This window comes from Ovis canadensis, chromosome 16 (assembly GCF_042477335.2).
Source record: "Ovis canadensis isolate MfBH-ARS-UI-01 breed Bighorn chromosome 16, ARS-UI_OviCan_v2, whole genome shotgun sequence".
NCBI classification, from domain to species: Eukaryota; Metazoa; Chordata; class Mammalia; order Artiodactyla; family Bovidae; genus Ovis; species Ovis canadensis.
Window position 1 is genome coordinate 72,763,331 of NC_091260.1, and position 26,230 is coordinate 72,789,560.

The 26,230-nt window shown below is 41.2% G+C and overlaps 1 protein-coding gene across 1 annotated transcript in view; it reads left to right on the top strand.

Moving 5' to 3' along the window:
• The window catches only part of DNAH5 (dynein axonemal heavy chain 5), a 320,870-nt gene extending 301,984 nt beyond the window's left edge, over positions 1-18,886 (top strand). The window contains exon 79 of the mRNA XM_069556071.1: positions 17,072-18,886. Coding sequence (XP_069412172.1) covers positions 17,072-17,223 — 152 coding nt within the window. The 3' untranslated portion in view covers positions 17,224-18,886. The remainder of the gene's footprint in view (positions 1-17,071) is intronic.
• The last annotated feature ends 7,344 nt before the right edge of the window (positions 18,887-26,230 follow it).

The following is a 26,230-nucleotide window of genomic DNA, read 5'->3' on the forward strand; positions in this document are numbered from 1 at the left end:
TATAAGGATACTCACGGAGCATTAGCTAATGAGATAAGAAGCAAGTGTTTGGAATAGTTACTAAGTTGGTGAGAAAGGAGGGTGAGATAAGAGTGGGATGAAACTGTTGGGGGCTGGATCTTGGGAGCAGGTGGACCTGGAGGGGCTTGAAAGAATGGATGGGGCTTGAATGATGAGGTGGGCAAGAGGAGGAAAGTAGGAAAGAAGCCTTTCCAGGTGGGACTGCACAGCGCTCGGGGAAATCATGACTCCTTCAGCTTGGAGATTTAAGCCAGGCTATGAAGTCCGGATTGAATTCAGGGACACTGGCTGAATTCAGTAGCTTATGGTAAAATGCTGGGTTTGCATTGCAGCCTATGAATGTGACAACACTTTTATGAAACACACATGTCAAAGCAGAATCCTTTGACAGAGTTATCAAAGCTCTTTTTGACAAGTCTAAAAACACCTGAACTATTTTCCATTGTTGGTTTGATGTTTTCTAGAGGTTTTTGCATTTCGCTCAGCTAACGTCTCCTCAGGGATAACCACTATTCACAATATGAGGAGATGCTGTTCATTTAATTAAAAAAATTATATTCCTTTTAAGATAAAATTGCACATGTTTAAGGTGTATAACATCCTTGGAGGAGGAAATGGCAACCTACTCCAGTATTCTTGCCTGGAGAATCCCATGGATAGAGCAGCCTGTGGGTTATAGTCCATAGGATTACAAAGAGTCAGACATGACTAAAGCGACTGGCCAAGGTGTATAACATGTTGATTTGATATATATGGTGAGATGATCATTATAAGCCATAAATTCATGAGGTGGCCAGGATAGTAGATCCTAAGGAAGTCCTAATTTTATGATAGAAGCATGAAGATTTTTCTTTAAACAAGGAAGAGACAAAAACCTCTCTTTAAAGGATAATTTTTAGTATATTTATCCCTTAGACAAATACCACACTTGTTAACATATGTGTAAGCTTTGAACATTTGTTTTTTAAGCAAATGTTTGCTAGATGCCTAGTACAAACCAGATACAACGTTACCTGCAAGGGATAAAGGTAGTTATGAACCAGATCATGCCCACAAGGGACCCACAGCTTAGTGAAGGAGACTGATAAGTAAACAAATAATTTAAATAGAATTTGATGCATGTTATGATAGAGATTCCTGGTGGTTCAGTGGTTAAGAATCTGCCTGCAATGCTGGAGACCTGGGTTCCATCCCCTGGTTGGGAAGATCCCCAGAGAAGGAAATGGCAACCCACTCCAGTATTCTTGTCTGGAGAATCCCATGGACAAAGGAGCGTGGCTACAGTACATGGGATCACAGAGAGTTGGACACAACTGAGCGACTAATAGACGCACATGATAGAGATGCTGTTAGGATATTCAGGGATGCTAGAAGGAAAACATAACTAAGCCTGGTAGGAGGTGGAGGCTGCTTTTGAGATGCGTTTTGGAGGATGAGAATGAGAGGGTATTAGAGTCAGACTTTTCTGGGCAGAGGGAAAGAGCTCTAGCTCACTGAGTCAGCCAAGGTATCAACCATCTGATATACACTGCTCTATTGCTGGGGGTGCAACAGTGAGGAAAGACCATGCAGAACCCTCGTTTGCACAGAGCTCAGTCTCAAGGAGGGGTGGGTAACTGGAAAAGAGGCAGATACAGTCATTGCTATTCAAGGATTCTGTATGAATTCGCCTACACTCTTAAAATTTATTTGTGACACTAAGGTTAATGCCTGTGGCACTTTCATGACTTTTCACAGACATGTACAAAGCCGTGAAAAATCTGACCCTCCTGACATGCATATTTCCAGCTTAGGTGGAACAAGCCTGTGCTCTGCTCCTTGTTTCAGCTTAGACTGTAAACAAGTGCCCTTTCTGTGGTCTATTTAGTGCTATGTTTTTCATATTTTTCTATTTTTCATTGTTGAAAATGGCCCTCGAGTGTAGTATTGAAGTGCTGTCTGCTGTTCCTGTGATGTACCTTATGGAGAAACCACATGTGTTAGACAAGCTTCGTTCAGGCGTGAGTCACGGTGCTGTTGGCCTTGAGTTCAGTGTTAATGAATCAACAGAGCATATTAAAAAGATGATTTTAAACAAAAGCACACATAAAACAAGGTTATGTATTGATTGGTCTTTAAACAGAAACACACAGAAAACAAGGTTATGTATTGATCGGTTGATGAAAATTCTGTGGCTAAGGGCTCTGTGGAACCTGACCCTCTATTTCTCCTAGGAGCCGTTGGCAATTTGGGCTTTATTAAACTATACATACATTGTTGTTGTTGTTTCATTGCTAAGTTGTGTCTGACTCTTTGCGACCCCATGGACTGTAGTCTGCCAGGCTCTTCTGTCTGTGGGATTTTCCAGGCAAGACTACTGGAGTGGGTTGCCATTACCTTCTCCGAGGGATCTTCCCCATCCAGGAATCGATTCTGGGTTTCCTGCATTGGCAGGTGGGTTCTTTACAGCTGAGCCACCAGAGGAAATAGATACATTAGTCCCACAAATAATGAGGATGGAGTGTAAATGAATAGATTGATTTCAGATAGCTCTTGTTTCTGTAAAGAAGACACACACAGGGTGTGTCAGGGAGTAAGAGCTTTCAGGTGTTCAGGGAAGAGTTTGCTGAGAAGAGAACATTGAACTGATATCCATGGAGCAAAGGCAAGCATGCAGAGACAAGAGCTAGCAATGGAGGCACTGTGTTTGAGGAATAGAAAGACAGTGTGTAACGGAAGGGGCGCCCATGAACATCAGAAGAGACGTGAGGGTGCTCAGGCTCCCTCTTGGTACAGGGTGTCACTCCTTATGCCCCAGCCATGTCTGAAAGGACCCATGTGTGTGCCTGGGTTTTCAGTAAACATGCTGCCTGTGGCTTCATGATTTTTTTTGTTTTTAACTTTATTTTACTTTACAATACTCTATTGGTTTTGCCATACATCAATATGAATCCACCACAGGTGTACATGAGTTCCCAATCCTGAACCCCCCTCCCACCTCCCTCCCTGTACCATCTCTCTGGGTCATCCCAGTGCATAATTTTATTTATTAATTTTGGCTGTGCTGGGTCTTCTTTGACACATGGCTTTTCTCTAATTGCAGTGAGCTGGGACTACTCTCTAGTTGCTCTGCACAAGCTTCTCATTGAGGTGGCTTCCCTTGTTGCTGAGTTTGGGCTCTAGGGTGTATGCGTTCAATAGTTGTGATGCACGGGCTTCATTGCTCCACAGGCATGTGGGATTTTCTTGAATCAGGGGTTGAACCTGTGTCTCCTGCCTTCGCAGGTAGATTCTTTACCTCTGAGCCACCAAGGAAGCCCCTCTTCATGTTCATTAATCCTTACTGTGGTGTGAAGTCCCAGGGTGGTGATTATTTTATAGAATTAATAGTCAAATGCTCTTTCAGCCAAAAGTAATACTTTAGAAATTTTGTTGCATCTAGTCAACACTGTTGCAAAAATATTTCCCTTATAAAGTGAAAGAAAAATCTTTCTCACATTCAGTTAGGTGTTACTTTTTTATTTCTTGTGACTAATGTGTAAAAATCCTTCACCATGTGACACTGAACATCTCAGCATGGTAGTAATAAAGCAATAATTTTATAATACAAGCAGTCCTTTATGACTTAAGAACACATTTTTGTGGAAGAACTGTACTCACCCTGCTGGGCATTAGTCAGCGGTGATGCTCATTAGCTGCAGGTAAGAGAGGAAATAAAAATAAGCAACAGAAAAGGTGACTATGAATTCCAAAGTGCTAATAAAAAAGTAAAGAAAACTGTAGTTCTTTATTGTTTTTTTTTTTTTTTTCCAATAGAAGTTGGTGGAAACTTGCTGCCAAATAGCTTTGTGGTTGGAGAGGTGTTTTGTTAGTGATAGGAAATTAACATTCCATTGTTCTTTTCATCTATTCAGTCAGTTCAGTTGATCACTCATGTCTGATACTTTGTGACCCCATGGACTGTAGCACACCAGGATTCCCTGTCCATCACCAACTCCAGGAACTTGCACAAACTCATGTCCATCGAGTCAGTGATGCCATCCAACCATCTCATCCTCTGTCATCCCCTTCTCCTGCTGCCTTCAATCTTTCCAACCAACAAGGTCTTTTCTAATGAGTCAGTTCTTTGTATCAGGTGACCAAAGGATTGGAGTTTCAGCTTCAGCATCAGTCCTTCCAATAAATATTCAGGACTGATTTCCTTCAGGATTGACTGGTTGTATCTCCTTTCAGTCCAAGGGACTCTCAATAATCTTCTCCAACGCCACAGTATAAAAGCATCAATTCATTGGATCTCAGCTTTCCTTATAGTCCAACTCTCATATCCATACATGACTACTGAAATAACCATAGCTTTGACTAGATGGACCTTTGTTGGCAAAGTGATGTCTTTGCTTTTTAATATGCTGTTTAGGTTGGTCATAGCTTTCTTCCAAGGAGCAAGGGTCTTTTAATTTCATGGCTACAGTGATTTTGGAGCCCAAAAGAAATATAGTCTTTCATTGTTTCCATTGTTTCCCCATCTATTTGCCATGAAGTGATGGGACCAGATGCCATGATCTTAGTTTTTTGAATGTTGAGTTTTAAGCCAACGTTTTCACTCTCCTCTTTCACTTTCATCAAGAGGTTCTTTAGTTCCTCTTTTCTTTCTGCCATAAGGGTGGTGTCATCTGCATATCTGAGGTTATTGATATTTCTCCTGGCAATCTTGTTTCCAGCTTGTGCTTCATCCAGCCCAGTGTTTCTCATGATGTACTCTGCATACAAATTACATGATCAGGGTGACAATATACAGCATTGATGTACTCCTTTCCCAATTTGGAACCTGTCTATTGTTCCATGTCCAATTCTAACTGTTGTTTCTTGACCTGCATACAGATTTCTCAGGAGGCAGGTCAGGTGGTCTGGTATTCCCATCTCTTGAAGAATTTTCCAGTTTGTTGTGAGCCACACAGTCAAAGGCTGTGGCATAGTCAATAAAGAAGTAGATGTTTTTCTGGAACTCTCTTGCTTTTTCTGTGATCCAGCGGATGTTGGCAATTTGATCTCTTGTTCCTCTATCTTTTCTAAATCCAGCTTGAACATCTGGAAGTTCACCGTTCATGTACTGTTGAAGCATGGCTTGGAGAATTTTGAGCATTACTTTGTTAGCATGTGAGATGAGTGCAATTGTGTGGTAGTTTAAACATTTTTTTGCATTGCCTTTCTTTGGGATTGGAATGAAAACTGACCTTTTCCAGTTCTTTGGTCATGCTGAGTTTTCCAAATTTGCTGGCATATTGAGTACAGCACTTTCATAGCATTATCTTTTAGGATTTGAAATAGCTCAACTGGAATTCCATCGCCTCCACTAGCTTTATTTGTAGTGATGCTTTCTAAGGTCCACTTGACTTTGCATTACAGGATGTCTGGGTCTAGGTGAGTGATCACATCATTGTGGCTATCTGGGTCATGAAGATCTTTTTTGTATAGTTTTGTGTATTTTGCCACCTCTTCTTAATATCTTCTGCTTCTGTTCAGTTCAGTTCAGTTGCTCAGTCATGTCCGACTCTTTGTGACCCCATGAATTGCAGCACGCCAGGCCTCCCTGTCCATCACCATCTCCCGGAGTTCACTCAAACTCACGTCCATCAAGGTGGTGATGCCATCCAGCCATCTCATCGTCTGTCATCCCCTTTTTCTCCTGCCCCCAATCCTTCCCAGCATCAGAGTCTTTTCCAATGAGTCAACTCTTCACATGAGGTGGCCAAAGTACTGGAGTTTCAGCTTTAGCATCATTCCTTCCAAAGAAATCCCAGGTCTGATCTTTAGAATGGATTGGATCTAAAGATCCAACTGGTTGGATCTCCTTGCAGTCCAAGGGACTCTCAAGAGTCTTATCCAACACCACAGTTCAAAAGCATCAGTTCTTCAGTGCTCAGCTTTCTTCACAGTCCAACTCTCACATACATGCATGATCACTAGAAAAACCATAGCCTTGACTAGATGGACCTTTGTTGGCAAAGTAATGTCTCTGCTTTTCAATATGCTGTCTAGGTTGGTCATAACTTTTCTTCCAAGGAGTAAGCATCTTTTAATTTCATGGTTGCAATCATCATCTGCAGTGATTTTGGAGCCCCCCAAAATAAAGTCTGACACTGTTTCCACTGTTTCCCCTTCTATTTGGCATGTAGTGATAGGACCAGATGCCAAGATCTTAGTTTTCTGAATGTTGAGCTTTAAGCCAACTTTCTCACTCTCCTCTTTCACTTTCATCAAGAGGCTTTTTAGTTCCTCTTCACTTTTTGCTTCTGTTAGATTCATACTATTTCTGTCCTTTATTGTGCCCATCTTTGCATGAAATGTTCCATTGGTATCTCTAGTTTTCTTGAAAAGGTCTATGGTCTTTCCCATTCTATTGTTTTCCTCTATTTCTTTGCTTTGATCACTGAGGAAAGCTTTCTCATCTCTCCTTGCTGTTCTTTGGAACTTTGCACTCAATGGGTATATCTTTCCTGTTTTCCTTTGCCTTTCACATTTCTTCTTTTCTCAGCTATTTGTAAGGCATCCTCAGACAACCATTTTGCCTTTTTACCTTTCTTTTTCTTGGGGATGGTCTTGATCACTGATCTTGTACAATGTCACGAACCTTCGTCCATAGGTTCGTGATATACTGTAGATTCATACTGTAGGTTCGTGGCATCCATAGGGTCTTTTCATACTGTAATTTTAATTCAATTTTGATGACTAAATAGGGCCCTAATTGAGATAAAGAGGTATAATATTGTTATTGACTAGAGGACACTCCAAAGCTGTAACATTTTAAAATTAAAACTCTTGTATTTCCATACAAATCTTGAAATTATTTGTTCTAGTTCTGTGTAAAATACTGCTGGTAGCTTGATAAGGGATTGCATTGAATCTGTAGATTGCTTTGGGTAGTATGCTCATTTTCACTATATTGATTCTTCTGATACATGAACATGGTATATTTCTCCATCTATTAGTGTCCTCTTTGATTTCTTTCATCAGTGTTTTATAGTTTTCTATATATAGGTCTTTAGTTTCTTTAGGTAGATATATTCCTAAGTATTTTATTCTTTTCATTACAATGGTGAATGGAATTGTTTCCTTAATTTCTTTTTCTACTTTCTCATTATTAGTGTATAGGAATGCAAGGGATTTCTGTGTGTTGATTTTATATCCTGCAACTTTACTATATTCATTGATTAGCTCTAGCAATTTTCAGAAAAATAAATGACCCAATCAAAAAATGGGCCAAAGAACTAAATAGACATTTCTCCAAAGAAGACATATGGATGGCTAACAAACACATGAAACGATGCTCAACATCGCTCATTATTAAAGAAATGCACATCAAGACCACAATGAGGTACCACTTCACACCAGTCAGAATGGCTGCGATCCAAAAATCTGCAAGCAATAAATGCTGGAGAGGGTGTGGAGAAAAGGGAACCCTCTTGCACCGTTGGTGGGAATGCAAACTAGTACAGCCACTATGGAGAACAGTGTGGCGATTCCTTAAAAAATTGCAAATAGAACTGCCTTATGACCCAGCAATCCCACTGCTGGGCATACACACTGAGGAAACCAGAATAGAAAGAGACACATGTACCCCAATGTTCATCACAGCACTGTTTATAATAGCCAGGACATGGAAACAACCTAGATGTCCATCAGCAGATGAATGGATAAGAAAGCTGTGGTACATATACACAATGGAGTATTACTCAGCCATTAAAAAGAATACATTTGAATCAGTTCTAATGAGATGGATGAAACTGGAGCCGATTATACAGAGTGAAGTAAGCCAGAAAGAAAAACACCAATGCAGTATACTAACACATATATATGGAATTTAGAAAGATGGTAATGATGACCCTGTATGCGAGACAGCAAAGGAGACACAGATGTGTAGAGCGGACTTTTGGACTCTGAGGGAGAGGGAGAGAGTGGGATGATTTGGGAGAATGGCATTGAAACATGTATGCTATCATGTAAGAAATGAATCGCCAGTCTATGTTTGATGCAGGATACAGGATGCTTGGGGCTGGTGCACGAGAATGATCCAGAGGGATGGTGTGGGGTTGGAGGTGGGAGGTGGGAGGGGGGTTCATGTTTGGGAACTCATGTACACCTGTGGTGGATTCGTGTTGATGTATGGCAAAACCAATACAGTATTGTGAAGTAAAGTAAAAATAAAAATTAAAAAAATTAAAATAAAACTCTTATAATGAATTGTTTTTTTAATGTTAATATGAAGGGCAATTTCAGTTTAAATAATTCACCATTGAATTTTACAGACAGGACTAGTTTGTTTTTAAAAGGAAATCTTTGTTGTTTGTTGTTTAATCGATAAGTTGTATACAACTCTTTTGTGACCCCATGGACTGTAGCCCTCCAGGCTCCTCTGTCCATGGAATTCTCCAGGCAAGAATACCAGAGAGGGTTTCCATGCCCTTCTTCAAGGGATCTTTCTGACCCAGGGATTAAACCCACATCCCCTGCATTGGCAGGAGGATTCTTTACTGCTGAGCCACCAGGGAAGCCCAGATATTTATTTAAACTCTAAAAATTGTTATATATCCTTAAACATTTATTTATGTTTCTTGTCATGGGGGAGTCACCCAAGTAGTGCTAAATACTTCAAGAGAGTAAACCACTGACACAGCAAACAGTAGATCCTCTGATATCAAAGAAAGTTGAAAAGAGGAAGGTTTAGGAAAGATCAGCGCCAGTCAGTTCAGTTGCTCAGTCTTGTCTGACTCTTTGTGACCCCATGGACTGCAGCATGCCAGGCTTCCCTGTCCATCACCAACTCCAGGAGCTTGCACAAACTCATGTCCATCGAGTCAGTGGTGCCATCCAACCATCTCATCCTCTGTTGCCCTCTTCTTCTTTTGCCTTCAGTCTTTCCAAGCATCAGGGTCTTTTCCAAAGAGTCATCTCTTTGCATCAGGTGGCCAAAGTATTGGATCTTCAGCTTCAGCATCAGTCGTTCCAGTGAACACCCAGGACTGATTTCCTATAGGATTGACTGGTTTGATCTCCTTGGAGTCCAAGGGACTCTCAAGAGTCACCAACACCATAGTTCCAAAGCATCAATTCTTCAGTAAAGTCTCCTATATATATAGAGAGTGATGCTCTTAATAACTTTTGTGCTGTACCCCATGTGATGGGAAAGTGGTGATTACAATGTTTGGGGGAACAAAGTGACACTCACTAAGTAGGTTGAGAAGCATCTTAGAGTCCCTGTAGCTAGTGAGAATATTTCCTGCAGCAGAAAAAGTGTGTGTCAGCATGCCTTGTAACTCACCCTGATCCAGCACTGTGCATTCATGGTGCTGGGATGGGGATAGCCCCATGCAGTGACTCAGAGCTGAGGACCTCCTGATACCTGAGCCCCACAGCATTTAATCCACTTGCAGTTTGTAAACCTGGAACTCTGTTAGTCTTCTGGAACCTGAGCCTGGAGAATTAGGTTTAGTGAAAAGGTAACTGTATATGCACACACGTGTATACGTGTGTAGAGGCAGAGAGGAGAAATCTAACACACCTTGGGTATCTACTGCATTCTAAGCACTATACTATGCCAGGCATTCACATATATTCACTCATTTAGTCTTTACAACGACTGTATAAGGTGCATCACGGCTATTTTGCAGATGGGGAAATACTATGTTAGAGATATTATGTAATTTGCCTGTGATCCCTAGCTACTAAATCTGTTATCAGAATCACCTGTGTCTGTTGTGGGTTGAATGCACTTCTCGGAATTCCTGTGGTTGTGTTCTACTCAAGACTGTGCATGTAGGGATGAAGCTGGAAACTAAAGCCTAAATTGGACATGAGGAAAGTGCCCCTTGTACTCTGAAGTCATGAATTAATTTTTCTCAGGTACATAGTGAGGTAGACACAGTAAAAGGCCTCTGTCCTATAGGAACATGAGTTCTCACTCCCTAGGCCCTCTTCTCCCCATGCTGCAGGCTTAAGGTGGTCACCTCCTTGCTCCACAGTGGGGCACATGTCCTCAGGTCAAGGACAGTGAGCCAGGAGCCTGGATATTTGGGGTGTTCTCCTGGCTTTACCACCATAGTACTCATGTGACTTTGGAGGAATCGCAACTGCACCACAAGTGGAAATTAGGTATCTAGTTATTTCCAGCTGATGTTTACATCTTTCTGCAAAAAACATGGAGGCACATACATAGAGTACGTCACACTGTTGTTGAGGTTAAGAGCTTAGGGTCCCGGTCCATTCCAGCCAGATTTTCTCATTACCTGCAGCTTTGTAACCTTGAATAAGTAACTCACCTCCTTGGGTTCTCATGTATTAAAATGGATTTAATCATGGTACCCATCTCACTGGGTTGCTGAGAGAATAAAACTGACAATGTCCAGCACATAAATAGCATACAGCAGATAATAATAAAAACAATTACTGTTATTATTAATACAGTAACACATGCTCAGTTTCAGTTCAGTTGCTCAGTCATGTCTGACTCTTTGCGACCCCATGGACTACAGCATGCCAGGCTTTCCTGTCCATCACCAACTCCCGGAGCTTGCTCAAACTTATGAACATCGAGTTGGTGATGCCATCACATGCTAGGTGAAGGATTAAAAGAAATATCACATATAAATGTTCTTTATTTAATAACTCAAATGTTTTTACCAAAACAGGGGTTGAATAAAGGAATGATATAAGGAATCTCTAGGTAACTTGGTTGTTTTACATATCAGAAGGAATATATGATGTCAGTTCAGTTCAGTTGCTCAGTCACGTCTGACTCTTTGTGACCCCAGGGACTGCAGCATGCCAGGCATCCATGTCCATCACCAACTCCCGGAGTTTACCCAAACTCATGTCCATTGAGTCAGTGATGCCATCCAACCATCTCATCCTCTGTTGTCCCCTTCTTCTCCTGCCTTCAATCTTTCCCAGCATCAGGGTCTATTCAAATGAGTCGCTCTTCGCATGAGATGGCCAATGTATTGGAGTTTCAGCTTCAACATCAGTCCTTCCAATGAACACCCAGGGCTGATCTCCTTTAGAATGGACTGGTTGGATCTCCTTGCAGTCCAAGGGACTCTCAAGAGTTTTCTCCAACACCACAGTTCAAAAGCTTCAATTCTTCGGTGCTCAGCTTTCTTTATAGTCCAACTCTCACATCCGTACATGACTACTCAAAAAACCATAGCCTTGACTAGATGGACCTTGGTTGGCAAACTAAGGTCTCTGCTTTTTATTATGCTGTCTAGGTTGGTCATAACTTTCCTGCCAAGAGTAAGTGTCTTTTAATTTCATAGCAGCAGTTACCATCTGCAAAGATTTTGGAGCCCCCCAAAATAAAGTCTGACACTGTTTCCATTGTTTCCCCATCTATTTGCCATGAAGTGATGGGGCTGGATGCCATGATCTTAGTTTTCTTAATGTTGAGTTTTAAGCCAACTTTTTCACTCTCCTCTTTCAGTTTCATCAAGAGGCTTTTTAGTTCTTTGTCACTTTCTGCCATAAGGGTAGTGTTATCTGCATATCTGAGGTTATTGATATTTCTCCTGGCAATCTTCATTCCAGCTTGTGCTTCATCCAGCCCAGTGTTTCTCATGATGTACTCTGTATATAAATTAAATAAGCAGGGTGACAACATACAGCCTTGACGTACTCCTTTTCCTATTTGGAACCAGTCTGTTGTTCCATGTCCAGTTCTAAGTGTTGCTTCCTGACCTGCATACAGATTTCTCAAGAGGCAGGTTAGGTGGTCTGGTATTCCCATCTCTTTCAGGATTTTTCACATTTTGTGGTGATCCACACAGTCAAAGGCTTTGACATAGTCAATAAAGCATAGGTAGATATTTTTCTGGAACTCTCTTGCTTTTTCAGTGATCCAATGGATGTTGGCAGTTTGATTTCTGGTTCCTCTGCCTTTTCTAATACCAGCTTGAACATCTGAAAGTTCATGGCTCACATATTGTTGAAGCAAAAGAAGGGTTAAATAAAGGAGTGACATAAGGAATCTCTAGGTGTCTTGGTTGTTTCACATATTGGAAAGAATATATGCTGTAATGGTATACTAACATTTGCATGAAAAATGTAGGCTAGAGAGAGAGAAGTTATACAGTTAGAAAATGAAATTCCTCAAGATGTTTTATTAAACCTTTAGCATCCCAAAGCATATAGCTCACCAATTTAGACACCCTCTTTTCTCTGCTTGTTTTTCTGGAGCCCCAAGGTTTGCAAAGCCACTCCAGTACTCTTGCCTGGAAAATCCCATGGACAGAGGAGCCTGGTAGGCTGCAGTCATGGGGTCGCGAAGAGTCAGACATGACTGAGCGACTTCACTTTCGCTTTTCACTTTCATGCACTGGAGAAGGAAATGGCAACCCACTCCAGTGTACTTGCCTGGAGAATCCCAGGGACGGGGGAGCCTGGTGGGTTGCCATCTATGGGGTCGCACAGAGTCGGATACGACTGAAGCGACTTAGCAGCAGCAGCAAGGTCTTAAACATATTTAGCTGATTTGTTCTACCTACCTAGCATGCTTATTTTTGTCTTCAGTTTTTTTGTCTAACCAGGAGTAATAGTTTCAGATGTTTATGTGCTTGTTTATAAAGCATCTGTCAGCACTTTTACAATGAGGTTATATTTTTGGTAGTTTCTAATCCTGCTGCAGAAGGTTGTTACATGCTGTGACTCGGCGTGGATACCTTCCCTTCTGAAGCAATTAAAAATAAATAAAATTGGATAAGTATTTCAGAGAATTGCCTTTTTTTACCTGCTTATTGAAAAGAATGTCATTTTTTTTTTCCAACTGTATTTTTCTTCTGGGATTAAAACCCAAGCAATCAAATACTTCCCAAGGTGCAATTATTATGTTTATCATTTATTTCAAATATAAGACTCTAAGGGTTTTTTTTTTTTTCAAGAGTTATAAAATGATTATTAATGAAATGTGTATCAAGAAGAACAATTAGTTAAATATCTGTTATATGTTCAAACCCTAGGATTAAAGGGTTTAAATACATCAGTTAGTGTAGTTATTATTAATTGCACTCCTCAAATTGAGTCATTCACTTATTTAATCAGCAAAAGAGACACAGATGTATAGAACAGTCTTTTGGACTCTATGGGAGAGGGAGTGGGTGGGATGATTTGGGGGAATGGCACTGAAACGTGTATAATATCATATAAGAAATGAATTGCCAGTCCAGGTTCAATACCGGATGCTTGGGGCTGGTGCACTGGGATGACTTGGAGGGATGGTATGGGGAGGGAGGTGGGAGGGGGTTCAGGATGGGGAACATGAGTACGCCCGTGGCAGATTCATGTTGATGTGTGGTAGAACAAATACAATACTGTAAAGTAAAAAAAATTTTTTTTGATTAAAAAAAAAAAAGAAAATTTCATTTTGTTGTTGTTGTTCAGTTGCTAAGCCCTGTCCTACTCTTTTTGATCTCATGGACTGTGGCATGCTATGCTCCTCTCTCCATTATCTCCCAGAGTTTGCCTGGATTTGTGTCTATTGAGTCAGTGATGCTATCTAACCATCTCATTCTATGCTGTCCACTTCTCCTTTTGCCTTCAATCTTTCCCAGCATCAGGGTCTTTTCCAGTGAGTCAGTTCTTCACATCAGATGGCTGAAGTATTGGAGCTTCAGCTTCAGTGTCAATCCTTCCAATGAATATTCAGGGTTGATTTCCTTTAGGACTGACTAGTTTGATCTCCCTGCTCTTCAAGAGACTGAAAGAGCCTTCTCCAACACCAGAGTTCAAAAGGATCAATTCTTCAGTGCTGAGCCTTCTTTAAGATCCAACTCTCACATCTGTACATGACTACTTGAAAAACCACAGCTTTGACTATATGGACCCTTGTCGGCAAAGTGATATCTCTGCTTTTGAATACCCTAAGTTTATTATAGCTTTCCTTCCAAGAAACAAGTATCTTTTAATTTCATGGCTGCAGTTACCATCTGCAATGATTTTGGAGCCCAAGAAAAGAAAATCTGTCACTGTTTCAACTTTTTCCCCTTTTGTTTGCCATGAAGTGACGGGACCGGATGCCATGATCTTAGTTTTTTGAATGTTGAGTTTCCAGCCAGCTTTCACATTCTCCTCTTTTAGTTCCTCTTCACTTTCTGCCATTGGAGTGGTATCATTTGCATATCTGAGGTTGCTGATATTTCTCTCTGCAATCTTGATTGTAGCTTGTAATTCATCTAGTCTGACCTTTTGCATGAGGTACTCTGCATATAAGTTAAATAAGCAGGGTGGCAATATACAGCCTTGATGTACTGCTTTCCCAGTTTTGAACCAGTCCATTGTTCCATCTGGTTCTAATTGTTGCTTCTTGTCCTACATACAGGTTTCTCAGGAAGCAGGTAAGGTGGTCTGGTATTCCCATCTCTTGAAGAATTTTCCAGTTTGTTGTGATCCGTACAGTCAAAGGCTATATAGTCAATGAAGCAGAAATTAGATGTTTTTCTGGAATTCTCTTGCTTTCTCTGTGATCCAGCATATGTTGGCAATTTGATTTCTGGTTCACCTGCCTTTTCTAAATCCAGCTTGTACATCTGAAAGTTCTCGGTTCACATACTGCTGAAACGTAGCTTGAAGAATTTTTAGCATAACCATACTAGCATGTGAAATGAACGCAATTGTGTGGTAGTTTGAACATTCTTTGACTTTGCCCTTCTTTGGGATTAGAATGAAAACTGACCTTTCCCAGTCCTGTGGCCACCTCTGAGTCTTCCAAATTTGCTGACATATTGAGCACAGCACTTAAATAGCATCATCTTTTAGGATCTGAAATAGCTCAGCTAGAATTTTCGTATGTTTGCCTTATTATTATTGCTTATGATATTCTTATGGTGATTTAAAAATAGCAACTAGACGTAAAAATTAGGTATTGCATTAACTTAGATGGTTTCCAATAATTAATTTAATGGAATTAAGCAAATGCTTCATTTTAGAGTACTGTAAAATATCTGTGACATTGTTTTAGAACAGAATCTCTCAACTTTGGTTTTGGTGACACTTTTGGCACAGGTAAGTCGTGTTGTGAGGGACTAACCTGTGCATTATAGGATGTTGGCAGTGTCCCTGGCCTCTAGCCACCAGTTGCCAATGGCACCTTCGCAGTTGTGATAACCAAATATGTCTCTAGATTTAGTACTCTGGTTAAAAAAAAAAAAAAAAACCACACCTGATTAAGAATTGTGGCTTTAAACTAATTTTATTGAAACTTTTGTAAAGTGCTATCATATGCAAATGTTTAATTTCTTCTAATAAAATGAATTGGATTTATAGTGGAGAGGCTTCCAGGTGGCTTCCCATTGGCAGCTGGAGTCACAGGAGACATGGATTCTATCCCGTGGTTGGGACGATCCCCTGGAGAAGGAAATGACAACCCATTCTGGTAAAATCCCATGAATAGAGGGACCTGGTTGGCTACAGTCCATGGAGTATCAAAGAGTTGGATAATACTGAACACACACATACACACGGCACAGCAGGTTGAAGGTTTTCTTGAGTCCAAAAATGAGACTTTAACTGCTAGTGCTGCCTTATTTTTTCATGTGTTAGGAAAAGCTGAATTATTGAGGAAATTCATTTTTGGGAAATAAGTTCAATATCACTAATATATTAATTAATACTGCATTTTGAAAGTTCTATGTTTATAACACTATTTCTCCAAAGTTATCCTCTTAGTTAAATGTGTTTTCATTTCAGTAGTTATGTTAGGGTCATTTATAACATTGGCCTTCCAGAGAAGTACACGGAGGAATGCAGACATAACTTCTGTCCTGAAATAGTTTATAGTCTGGGAGAGAAAAAGGAATAATATACTGCTTCCAAAGATGGATGTTACAAGATGTGCAAATAAACTATTATGGGTAGAGTGAATTTAACAGGAAGCTACTGAAGCTTAAACTCCAGGGCTACTCAACACAGGGGCTTTTTCCAAAACTTAATTTTGGTATTTGCAAATTATACTCTTTTTCTTAGAAGAAGTCCCTTCTCCAAACTGTATAAGTTTGAAATCACAAAAGATCTGCATCCGTTCTCAGCATGGGGATTCCAGGGCTGGAGAGAATGCCTAAGAGAGGACCTGTGCAGGATGGATACAGAGATTGTCTGTCCTGAAAGATGTGATCATGGAGATTCCATGTATTATTCACCTACTCCAGGAAAGTAGATTGACTCTCAGAGAGCTGAACTGTGCCGTGGCTCTCTGCTTCCCGCCGTTTGTGTTTCTCCACACACGTGGAGAACTCACAACACCTGGTGGGGTGGGGAATATCCTCTGTTCTGTGATTTGCAGTGTGGTTTGGTAGTTTAGTTGCTACGTGGTTTGGTAGCAGTTTAGTTGCTACGTCGTGTCCAACTCTATGCAACCCTATGGACTGCAGCCCGCCAGGCTCCTCTATCCACGGGATTTCCCAGGCAAGAATATTGCAGTGGGTAGCCATTTCCTTCTCCAAGGGATCTTCCTGAACCACAGGTCAAACCCGAGACTCCTGCACTGCAGACAGATTCTTTATGGACTGACTTACCAGGGAAGCCCAATGTGGTTTGGACTGTGGCCAAAAGGATTGAAGAAGGGATTTTGCAGTAATAATAGTGAAGTACCAGTGGTGCTGGGTGTCTGACTAAAAGGGACAGGTACCTTTTGCCAAAGGAAAACCACATGGGAAAATCAAAGGTGTGATGGCACAAGATTTTGGGGGGGAGGTGGGGGGGCAGGGTGGAGGTGCAAAGTTGAAGTGACAGGTGGAAAGGAGAGAGAGGAAGCAGTGGGTGGTCATGTCGCATGGACTGGGGTTGGTGTCAAGGTTGTGGGACACGAGGTAGGTGGGGCAAATGTGAGGCCATCTGGGTAACTTGTCACACACACCCTGGGAAGGCTTGATAGCATCTGCTTCACATCTAGGGATTGCCTGACCTCAGGAGGAATTTCCCTCATTCTGCCATGCCCACTGTGACCTTCCAGATACACACATTTGGCTCTGCACTCTGATGGGGGCTGCATGAATGAGAAATTCACCAAGATTTTTGATGGTTTTTGTTGTAGCTGTGAGAGATCCTCGGTTATACTCTTGTCCCATCTATAAGAAGCCAGTCCGAACAGACCTGAACTACATCGCTGCTGTAGACCTCAGGACGGCCCAGGCCCCCGAACACTGGGTGCTGCGTGGAGTTGCCCTTCTCTGCGATGTCAAGTAATGTGGGGCGTGTTCCTCACCCAGTAAATGCAGGATCCAGAGTATCACAAGCTCTGTTCTTCCGTATGGACGTTGTGTACATCAGGTTGACCGTGCAGTGTGTGAACTGCTTCGGTGTTCCCTGCTCCTTCGCTGGATGCTTGCTTATATTTAGTCTGTTTTACCATCAATGACCAATCACTGTGTGTTTTGAAAAGCTATTTGGTGATTTAGAAGTAAGGTTTATAACTTTCTAATCAAGCTTGGCCCTCAAATCCAGAGTAATATGTTTTCTTCTTTCAATGTCGAAGGCTGACTCAGGTAAATAGGTGGTATTAGTATTTCCCTGGAAGGGATTATTCTTCTGTTAATGTGGTTCTGGTGACAGCTCAGTTCTCTAAGGTAACATGACAAGTTTGTGCTAATTCTGCTTCTGTTGCCTTTTGCATTTAGGTCAGGTAGGAGATTTGTTTTCATGACTGAAGTTGCCAGTTAAACAGATCTAAAAAAGGAAGGAAATAGAATGATGGTTAAGAATGTGAATAGATGAATAGATGTATAGACAATGCATGTAATCCTGTAGAATAAACATATGGAATAGTGTTCAACTCCACTGGTAATTACTGAAGAGCGACACTTATCTTACATTTATTATAATTAAAAAAATTAATTTTGGGGAGGTCTTTGTAAAAGTGATACATTCAGACTCCTTGAACAATAGAAATCAACCCATTCTTTTTGTGAAATGATTAACTAAGCACAGAAGGAATCATAAAAACATTCACATGCTTTGACCCTTATTTTCTCTCCTAGAAACCTACCAAGGAAACAATTTGAAAGACTGAAAAAATGGTATATAAAAAGGTATTTAATAGCATAAAAATAATAAATGCCCCCAAAGGCAAAAATTAAGTCTATGCTTAAGGAGATTAGAGGGTATTAGACAACCGTGAAAAACAATAATGAAGATTTCATAATGTAGAAATGGTGAGCACAGGCTGTTAAGTGAAAGATAGAGTTAGCAAAATATTGAGTATTATAACTAAAATGTATTTGTTGTGGACAAAAGTTAGAAGATAATGTGGAAAAATAAAAACAGGTATGTTTGAATGGTAAAAGTTCCAGTTGACTTGAAAAAAATGTAATGATTGGAAGAAAAAATAGGAAAAGGATAAAAGTCTTAGTGGGTGAAAAATTCACATGATCTTTTATTAATTAGGAAAATACTATCTAAGGGGCTTCTCACATGTTTTTACTTTAAATCATGACTATAAATTATACACTGTTTCATCTATGACCTGTTTACTTGGGGACGTGGTCAGTGCTAAGGTAGAATTGCAGCCTAGAATTGGTTCACTTCAGAAATGCATTGCTTCAGGTTTCTGGTGATGAAGGGTTTTATAGGGAGGAAAGATTACAAGGAGACCAGTGTGGGTCCCTCTCACTAGGACTGCTCTGTGATGAGTATCATTTTATTTTAATTATGATGAGAATTAGACCTGAGTGGTTCATGTGACACCTACCCATTTTAGAGAACGCTATTTTCATTTGAGCAGCTTCTTTTGGTCTGAATTAGTATATCAGTTGATTTGTGTGAATTGCGGTAAAACCATCATTTTATTTTGAAGAATAAATAATGAAAATGTGGAAATAATGCAGATTAATAAAATCCATTAATAAATGTCTGAATTGTAATTGTTATTTATAAGCAAAGGGGTGAGTTCCATTGGGTATCCAGAAATAAGCTTTAAAAACTGGATTTTTTAATCAGCTTGAAAATGTATAATACATATAATTTTGTGATATACTCCGTTGGTATATGTGTATGAGTTTTGGAGACCCATAGTAGAAAAGAACACCATGAAATAAATGGAAATTTTTAGGAAGTAATTCAGCAGGGAGACTTCCCTGGTGATCTAGTGGTTAACAGTCCATTTTGCAATGCAGGGTTCTTGGGTTTGATCCCTGGTTGGGGAACTAAGATCCCACTTGCCTTAAGACAACTAAGCCCGGGTGCCTCAACTACTGAAAGATGAGTTCTCCGGAGCCCTCACACTGCAGTGACAGCCTGCACACCACAACTAGAGAGTCTGTAATGGAAGACCCTCTGTGATGCAAGGGAGATCCCTTGTGCTGCAGCTACCACCTGACACAGCTGAGTTCAGCTCAGTTCAGTTGCTCAGTCATGTCCAACTCTTTGTGAGCCCATGGACTGCAGCACGCCAGGCTTCCCTGTCCTTCACCAATTCCTGGAGCTTACTCAAACTCATGTCCACGAAGTTGGTGATGCTATCCAACCATCTCATCCTCTGTTGTCCCCTTCTCTTCTGCCTTCAATCTTTCCCAGCATCAGGGTCTTTTCCAACGAGTTAGTTCTTCTCTTCAGGTGGCCAAAGTACTGGAGTTTCAGCTTCAGTATCCATCCTTCCAACGAATATTCAGGACTGATTTCCTTTAGGATGGACTGGTTGGATCTCCTTGCAGTCCAAGGGACTCTCAAGAGTCTTCTCCAACACCACAGTTCAAAAACATCAATTCTTCAGCTACTCAGCTTCCTTTATGGTCCAACTCTCACATCCATACATGACTACTGGAAAAACTGAATTAATTAATTTAAAAAATTAAACCAGGAACATCACTGAAACATGGAGGAGCCAGCGAAGCCCCTTCCTGCTTCACTTCCACCCCCTACCCCCTAGCTCCTACCCATTGAAGGGCATTCAATATTCTACTGAATTGGGGACCAGAGAGGACCAACTGACTGAATCTTCAGGTGGATGGGGAGAGTTGCTGACTGCCTTGGATGTAGAGAAAGCTACAGTGGGGATTTTGTTGCATTTCAGGGTGATAGACCCATTTTTTTATCTGCATCAATATTGATTTACTTTAAAAAGTATTTGTTTTGCACCTCCTGTGTGTCAGGCACTCTGGTACCCTGGTGGGATGGTGGTGGGAAAAAATTCTCACAGTCCCTGATTTCATGGAACTCATGGAGGAGGGCACAGCAACCCACTCCAATATTCCTGCTTGGAGAACCCCATGGACAGAGGAACCCGGCAGGCTACAGTCCAGGGGGTCACACAGAGTCGGACATAACTGAAGTGACTTAGTACATGCACATAAGAGGACTAAACATAGAAACTAAGCAGTTATCCAGGCACATAATTTTATATGATCTCGGTGTACGGTTGGATAACCTGACATGTGTGGGTGATACATAGAAAGATGTAGGAACTTCCCTGGTGGTCTAGTGGTTAAGACTCTGCTCTTCAATGCAGGGGGCACGGGGTTCCATCATTGGCCAGGAAACTAAGATCCCACATGCCAAGTAGTGTGGCCATAAGGTTTTTTAAAAAAAGACAGAAAAGTATATAAAGATGAGGGGTTGAAGGAAATGGCAACCCACTCCAGTATTCTTGCCTGGAGAATTCCGTGGACAGAGGAGCCTGCTGGGCTACATTCCCTGGGGTCATAGAGTTGGACACGATTGAGCAGTTAACACAAGTGCTATGAAGGAAGCACTGGATTCCATGAGGGAGCTGGTAGCTATTCATGGGTCATAGGTTAGCAGGTAGAAGCCACACTACAGCATCCTCATTTATTTTTTAAATTATATTACTATTTTTTACAATTATTATTATTATTTTTAACTAAGAGTCCAGCCTGGAATACAGACTGAGAAGGGCTACTTTCTAAGTAAAACTGCAAACCTTGTTCTGACTCCAGCACAGTGGCTGATGGACACCATGTGTTTCTAAGTCACTGGAGCGAGAAGTACTTCTTTGTATTAAATGCTTGTTTGCAATGGAAACTCTTGTAAATAATTCAACATTAAGAGTCATGAAGAGACAAACCACAAATGTTACAATTACATAGCTTGCAGGATTCTCCAATTTAGATAAAATACACAGTGTCAACAGTGTCTTTGTCAATGATAAATTTTTGTTCAATGGTGTGGCATTATTAAAACATTAGATATGCTAATGCATCCTGCTAATGTAGTTTATAACATTTTTGCAACTCAAAAATCTTTAATGATCATAAAAGTAATTCAATATTTATATTAATACATGAGCCATTTTCTCTTAAAGACACAATTTTCCCTCACCTCCAAATCTGCAACACAATTTTTGCCCCCATGTCAGGCCCTGGTGAGGTCCATGATCACTTTTATATTTAAAATAATGTACTCTTACAAGTATTAGTGAAATGAAGTAGGACCCTATGGTCTTTGTTCCCCATGTTGTCTGCCTGCCTCTTGTCTGTGGAAAAACTTTTAGCCAAAGAATAAGTTAAATCAGAGAAGTGAGAACATGCAGAAAGAAAGGAAAACCGTCAAAGGAGACCAAATAATAATAGTTTAGTCATTAAGCATAGTCAAGAACTTTTAGTTCCTTCTCGAGGGCTATAGATAATATTTGAGCCATATCCTGTGAGCTGTCTTGTAGATACTAAAATCTCTACCTGGTGGTGAAGTTAACTACGTGATGACTAGACTGTAGCCGTGACATGTGTGTTAGTCATTCAGCTGTGTCCGATTCTTTATGACCCCATGGACCATAGCCCACCAGGCTCCTCCATCCATGGGATTCTCCAGGCAAGAATACTGGAGTGGGTTGCCACTCCCTTCTAAAGGGGATCTTCCTGACCCAGGGATTGAACCTGGGTCTCCTGCCTTGTCTGAGCCACCAAACTTTTAAGCAGAAATGAAAAAGAACCATCAAGAATGTCAAGAAACCCTTAGCTTCCCTGGGGTCTTGCTCTCTGCCTCCATCTTTGAAGGTGTTGCTTCTGAGACAGTGGTTCTCAAACTGTGTGCCTGGGGAACCCAGATGTGGCCAACAGCCTCAACTCACAAGAGTGTTCAGTGTCCACACCTTCACTTAAACACCAGTGCCACTTGGCCACTGTCCCAACAAGGATCTCCTCACATAACACCAGCAAGTCAAGGTCAAGGGTCCTCAAGGTCTAAGCTCCTCAAGGTCAAAGCTCCCCAAGGTCAAGGCTCCTCGAGGAGCTCTCTCTCGGCTTTGCTGGCCTTGCCCTCCATGGAGGACTCTGCAAGTATGCGTGTTTTCCTGGTGGGACCTTCCTTGGTTACTTCAGATTGTAGAAAAAAAACAACTAGAGGGCCACCCCAGGTGGAAGGAGCTGGGGTCCAGCTGTCCACCGAATGCTCCCACAGTGGGGTAAACTTTGCCAAGACCGGACCCCATACCCAGCAGCTCACAGAACTCCTCAAATTTAGTGCAAATATGCTCTCCCAGGGCACATCCCTCAGGCAGCCACAGTTCCATCAGGGCCTGCCAGAGAGATGAAGACCCTAAAGACGAGGACCCCCATGGCCGTCTCCTCGCAGGGGTCCCCAGGAGTGCACACAGAGCCCAGCCCTGCCCCACCTGGAGGCTCCATGACATAAGCTGTCAGTTTTTGAGAACTGGCCTCAAGAAATAGAAACAAACCAGCCTTGAAACCAAAGATTAACTGTACTTAAAACAAGAAGATGCTGGCCAGACCCCCAGTGACCAGGGTGGTTGTCAGAGCTGACTGTGCTGTTTCTCATGTAGTCCCTCCCTCAGCTTATTAGAAGCTCTAGCCCACTGAATGTCAGTGGGATGGAGTCAGCCTTTGGACAGGAGTCCACCCTCGCCCTCCTCTTCAGTTGCCAGCAGCCAAAATAAAGCAAATTTTCCTTTCCACCAACCCTGATTTTTTACTGGCTTTGAGCAGTCAGACCCCTCCCCTTTCAGTTACATGACACATGATTTTTGAAAATTACATTGTATAACAAATCGCTGCTCATTAGTAGCCTAGTCAACACATCAAAATAATGCCTTTTAAGGGAAAACAAAATGTATAATTATATTCACAATATGGTCCTCCAGATTGAGTGAAACCAGTAAACAGATCAGTAGGTTATGAAACCATGAGGAAATCTAGTAGTTTGTGCTTAACATTTTTTCGGTGTTGAGTTCTACTAATTTTTGAAGTTTCTACATTCTAGTTAATCAACTGACATCAGCTGTATCCAATATCTGCATATTGTCTCAATAAATACCTCCAGTGAAGGATAGAAGAGAATTCAAGGTCTGCTTTAGAATCAGCTATGAGCTTTGGGCAGGACACTGAATCCACAAATAGGTCCTTACCTGTCTTAAATGGGAGCCTTATTCTGTGATGAGCTTTACACACAGTGAACCTTCTCAAGGCAAGAGCGGATGGCACTGCTACCCTGAGGCTTTTCTGGTTTAGTTCTTCAGCTTGGAAAACCATTAAACTGACAGCCAGATGGGAATGACCAGTTGAATCCTACCCTCTCCTCTCATTGCATGAGACGAAATGAAAATACAGCAACTAAAGAACCAGAAGGCTGGAAGGCAGTATCCTGAGTGGGATGGGATGTAGGATCACAAGGATAGTTGGGTTTCTTTTCTTCAGACACTGTTAGAATTCCATTATTATCAATAACTCCAACAGATTAAGATGATGAATGAATAATCTCCTCCAAAGTCCTCAAATGAGCTCTTAAAAACCAGCTTATCCCCTAGATTTCAAAGTTTTCACTACAAAATGCCAACAGTATTACAACCTAATAGTATAATTTCAATGCCTTAAAGGATTTACTCCAAGGTTTTAGAAAAGTTCTATCAGCTCTTAGTATTAATAACATCATAAAACCACCATATGGACTTGCCTCATGTGTATTGTTCCTGTGGGTCCTTTGTGCCTCTCTATGTTTAGAACTCCATTTAGATTCCCAAGGCTCAGGATTTACAGGCAAACTTCCTTGTGTCCAATTTTGAGTTTATGTTGGGTGGTTGCAGAGCTTGGGAGCCTCGCCTTCCTTTTGGTTTGCGAGCCAAACACCATTTTTCACTGGGCTATGCGCTGTTGCTCCTCGTTGCGTGTCATGCGGGTACAGCCAGGACATATTTGTGGCATGATGCTTTGCCTCTGCTCCAGGAATGTTTTACGATCACGGTTAATACCTTTCTTCATTTATTTCTTCACTTAGGCTAATAAGCATAAGCATAAGCATTCACATCAACTATGATCGTAAACACACTTGCCTGGAAAGCCAATTAAGTTTCTTCCAGTATTTTATGCAGGAGTCAATTTTAATAAGACCACATAGAGCGTTCACGAGTACTCGAGAGGAAAGAAGGATTAAATGTGGTGAAGGACACCAAGGAGATTATATAAAAAGTCACAAGATGGGGAGCTTTGAGAAGGATTATGAAGCAGAACTGGTGCTTCAGCTCAGGTTAGTCTCCTCTGTCCTGCTGCATTCAGTTTAAATTCACTCTGTTAGCATCACCTTGCTCCTCATGGTCCACTGTGATGTCGTTTGTAATCTATTTATGCAAATGCCTCCAGCAAATCCTAGGAGGCCTGCAGAAAAAGAGCTTATAAAACATTTTAGTGTTTTATCATTTGAAAAGTGATCATTTGCATGCACCAATTAAACTTTTTGCTATACTAGCAAATAGTGAAAATGCTTTTAGTGTCTCAGAAACATTTTAAATCACCATTGTTCACATCTTACAAACCTGATACACCACTGATCACAAAGATTTATAAGTGGCACAAATGAGGGGTTATAAAAAAGATGATTGCTGTCAGTTCAGTTCAGTTGCTCAGTCGTGTCCAATTCTTTGCGACCCCATGGGCTGCAGCACGCCAGGCCTCCCTGTCCATTATCAACACCCAAAGTTTACTAAAACTCATGTCCATTGCGTCGGTGTAGCCATCCAACCATCTCATCCTCTGTCGTCCCCTTCTCCCACCTTCAATCATTCCCAATATCAGGATATTTTCCAATGAGTTGGTTCTTTGCATCAGGTGGCCAAAGTATTGGAGTTTCAGCTTCCGCATCAATCCTTCCAATGAATATTCAGGACTAATTTCCTTTAGGATGGACTGGTTGGATCTCCTTGCAGTCCAAGGGATTCTCAAGAGGCTTTTCCAACACCACAGTTCAAAAGCATCAATTCCTCAGTGCTCAGCTTTCTTTATAGTCCAACTCTCACATCCAAACATGACTACTGGAAAAACCGTAGCTTTGACTAGACAGATTTTTGTCGGTAATGTCTCTGCTTTTTAATATGCTGTCTAGGTTGGTCATAGCTTTTCTTCCAAGGAGCAAGCGTCTTTTAATTTCATGGCTGCAGTCACTATCTGAAGTGATTTTGAAGCCCCAAAAGATAAAGTCTGTTACTATTTCTACTGTTTCCCCATCTATTTGCCATGAAGTGATGGAACCAGATGCCATGATCTTAGTTTTCTGCATGTTGAGTTTTAAGCTAGCTTTTTCACTCTCCTCTTTCACTTTCATCAAGAGGCTCTTTAGTTCCTGTTTGCTTTCTGCCATAATGGTGGTGTCGTCTACATATATGTGGTTATTGATATTTCTCCCTGCTGTTTTGATTCCAGCTTGTGTTTAATCCAACTCAGCATTTTTCGGGAAGATCCCCTGGAGAAGGAAATGGTAACCCACTCCAGTATTCTTGCCTGGAGAATCCCATGGACAGAGAAGCCTGGTAGGCTACAGTCCACGGGGTCTCAAAGAGTCAGACACGACTGAGTGACTTCACTTCACTTCATTTCACTTCACTTCACTCTGCTTGGACATTGAAATGGTTCCATATTAAGAAAGGAGTACGTCAGGCTGTATACTGTCACCTTGCTTCTTTAACTTATGTGCAGATTACATCATGCCAAAGAGTATGTCTTGATGCCCATGGTGTGGGTCTGTCTCTTGCTGCAATGATGCCCTCACGGTTCCTCTGGGATAGAGCCCACAGCACACAGTCCCTGCTACAGGAGAGCATTTATGGCCTGCCTTGGCATTATAAGATCTTCAGCCTCTAATATACTGGGTTGGCCAAAAAGTTCATTGGAGCTTTTTGTAACATGTAATGGAACAATCCAAGTGAACTTATTGGCCAACTCAATAAATCCTAATTTTTTTTAAATGGGATTACAAAGTTTTGCCAAGTTGTGAAACTCTTAGATTGTGTCTTTGCACA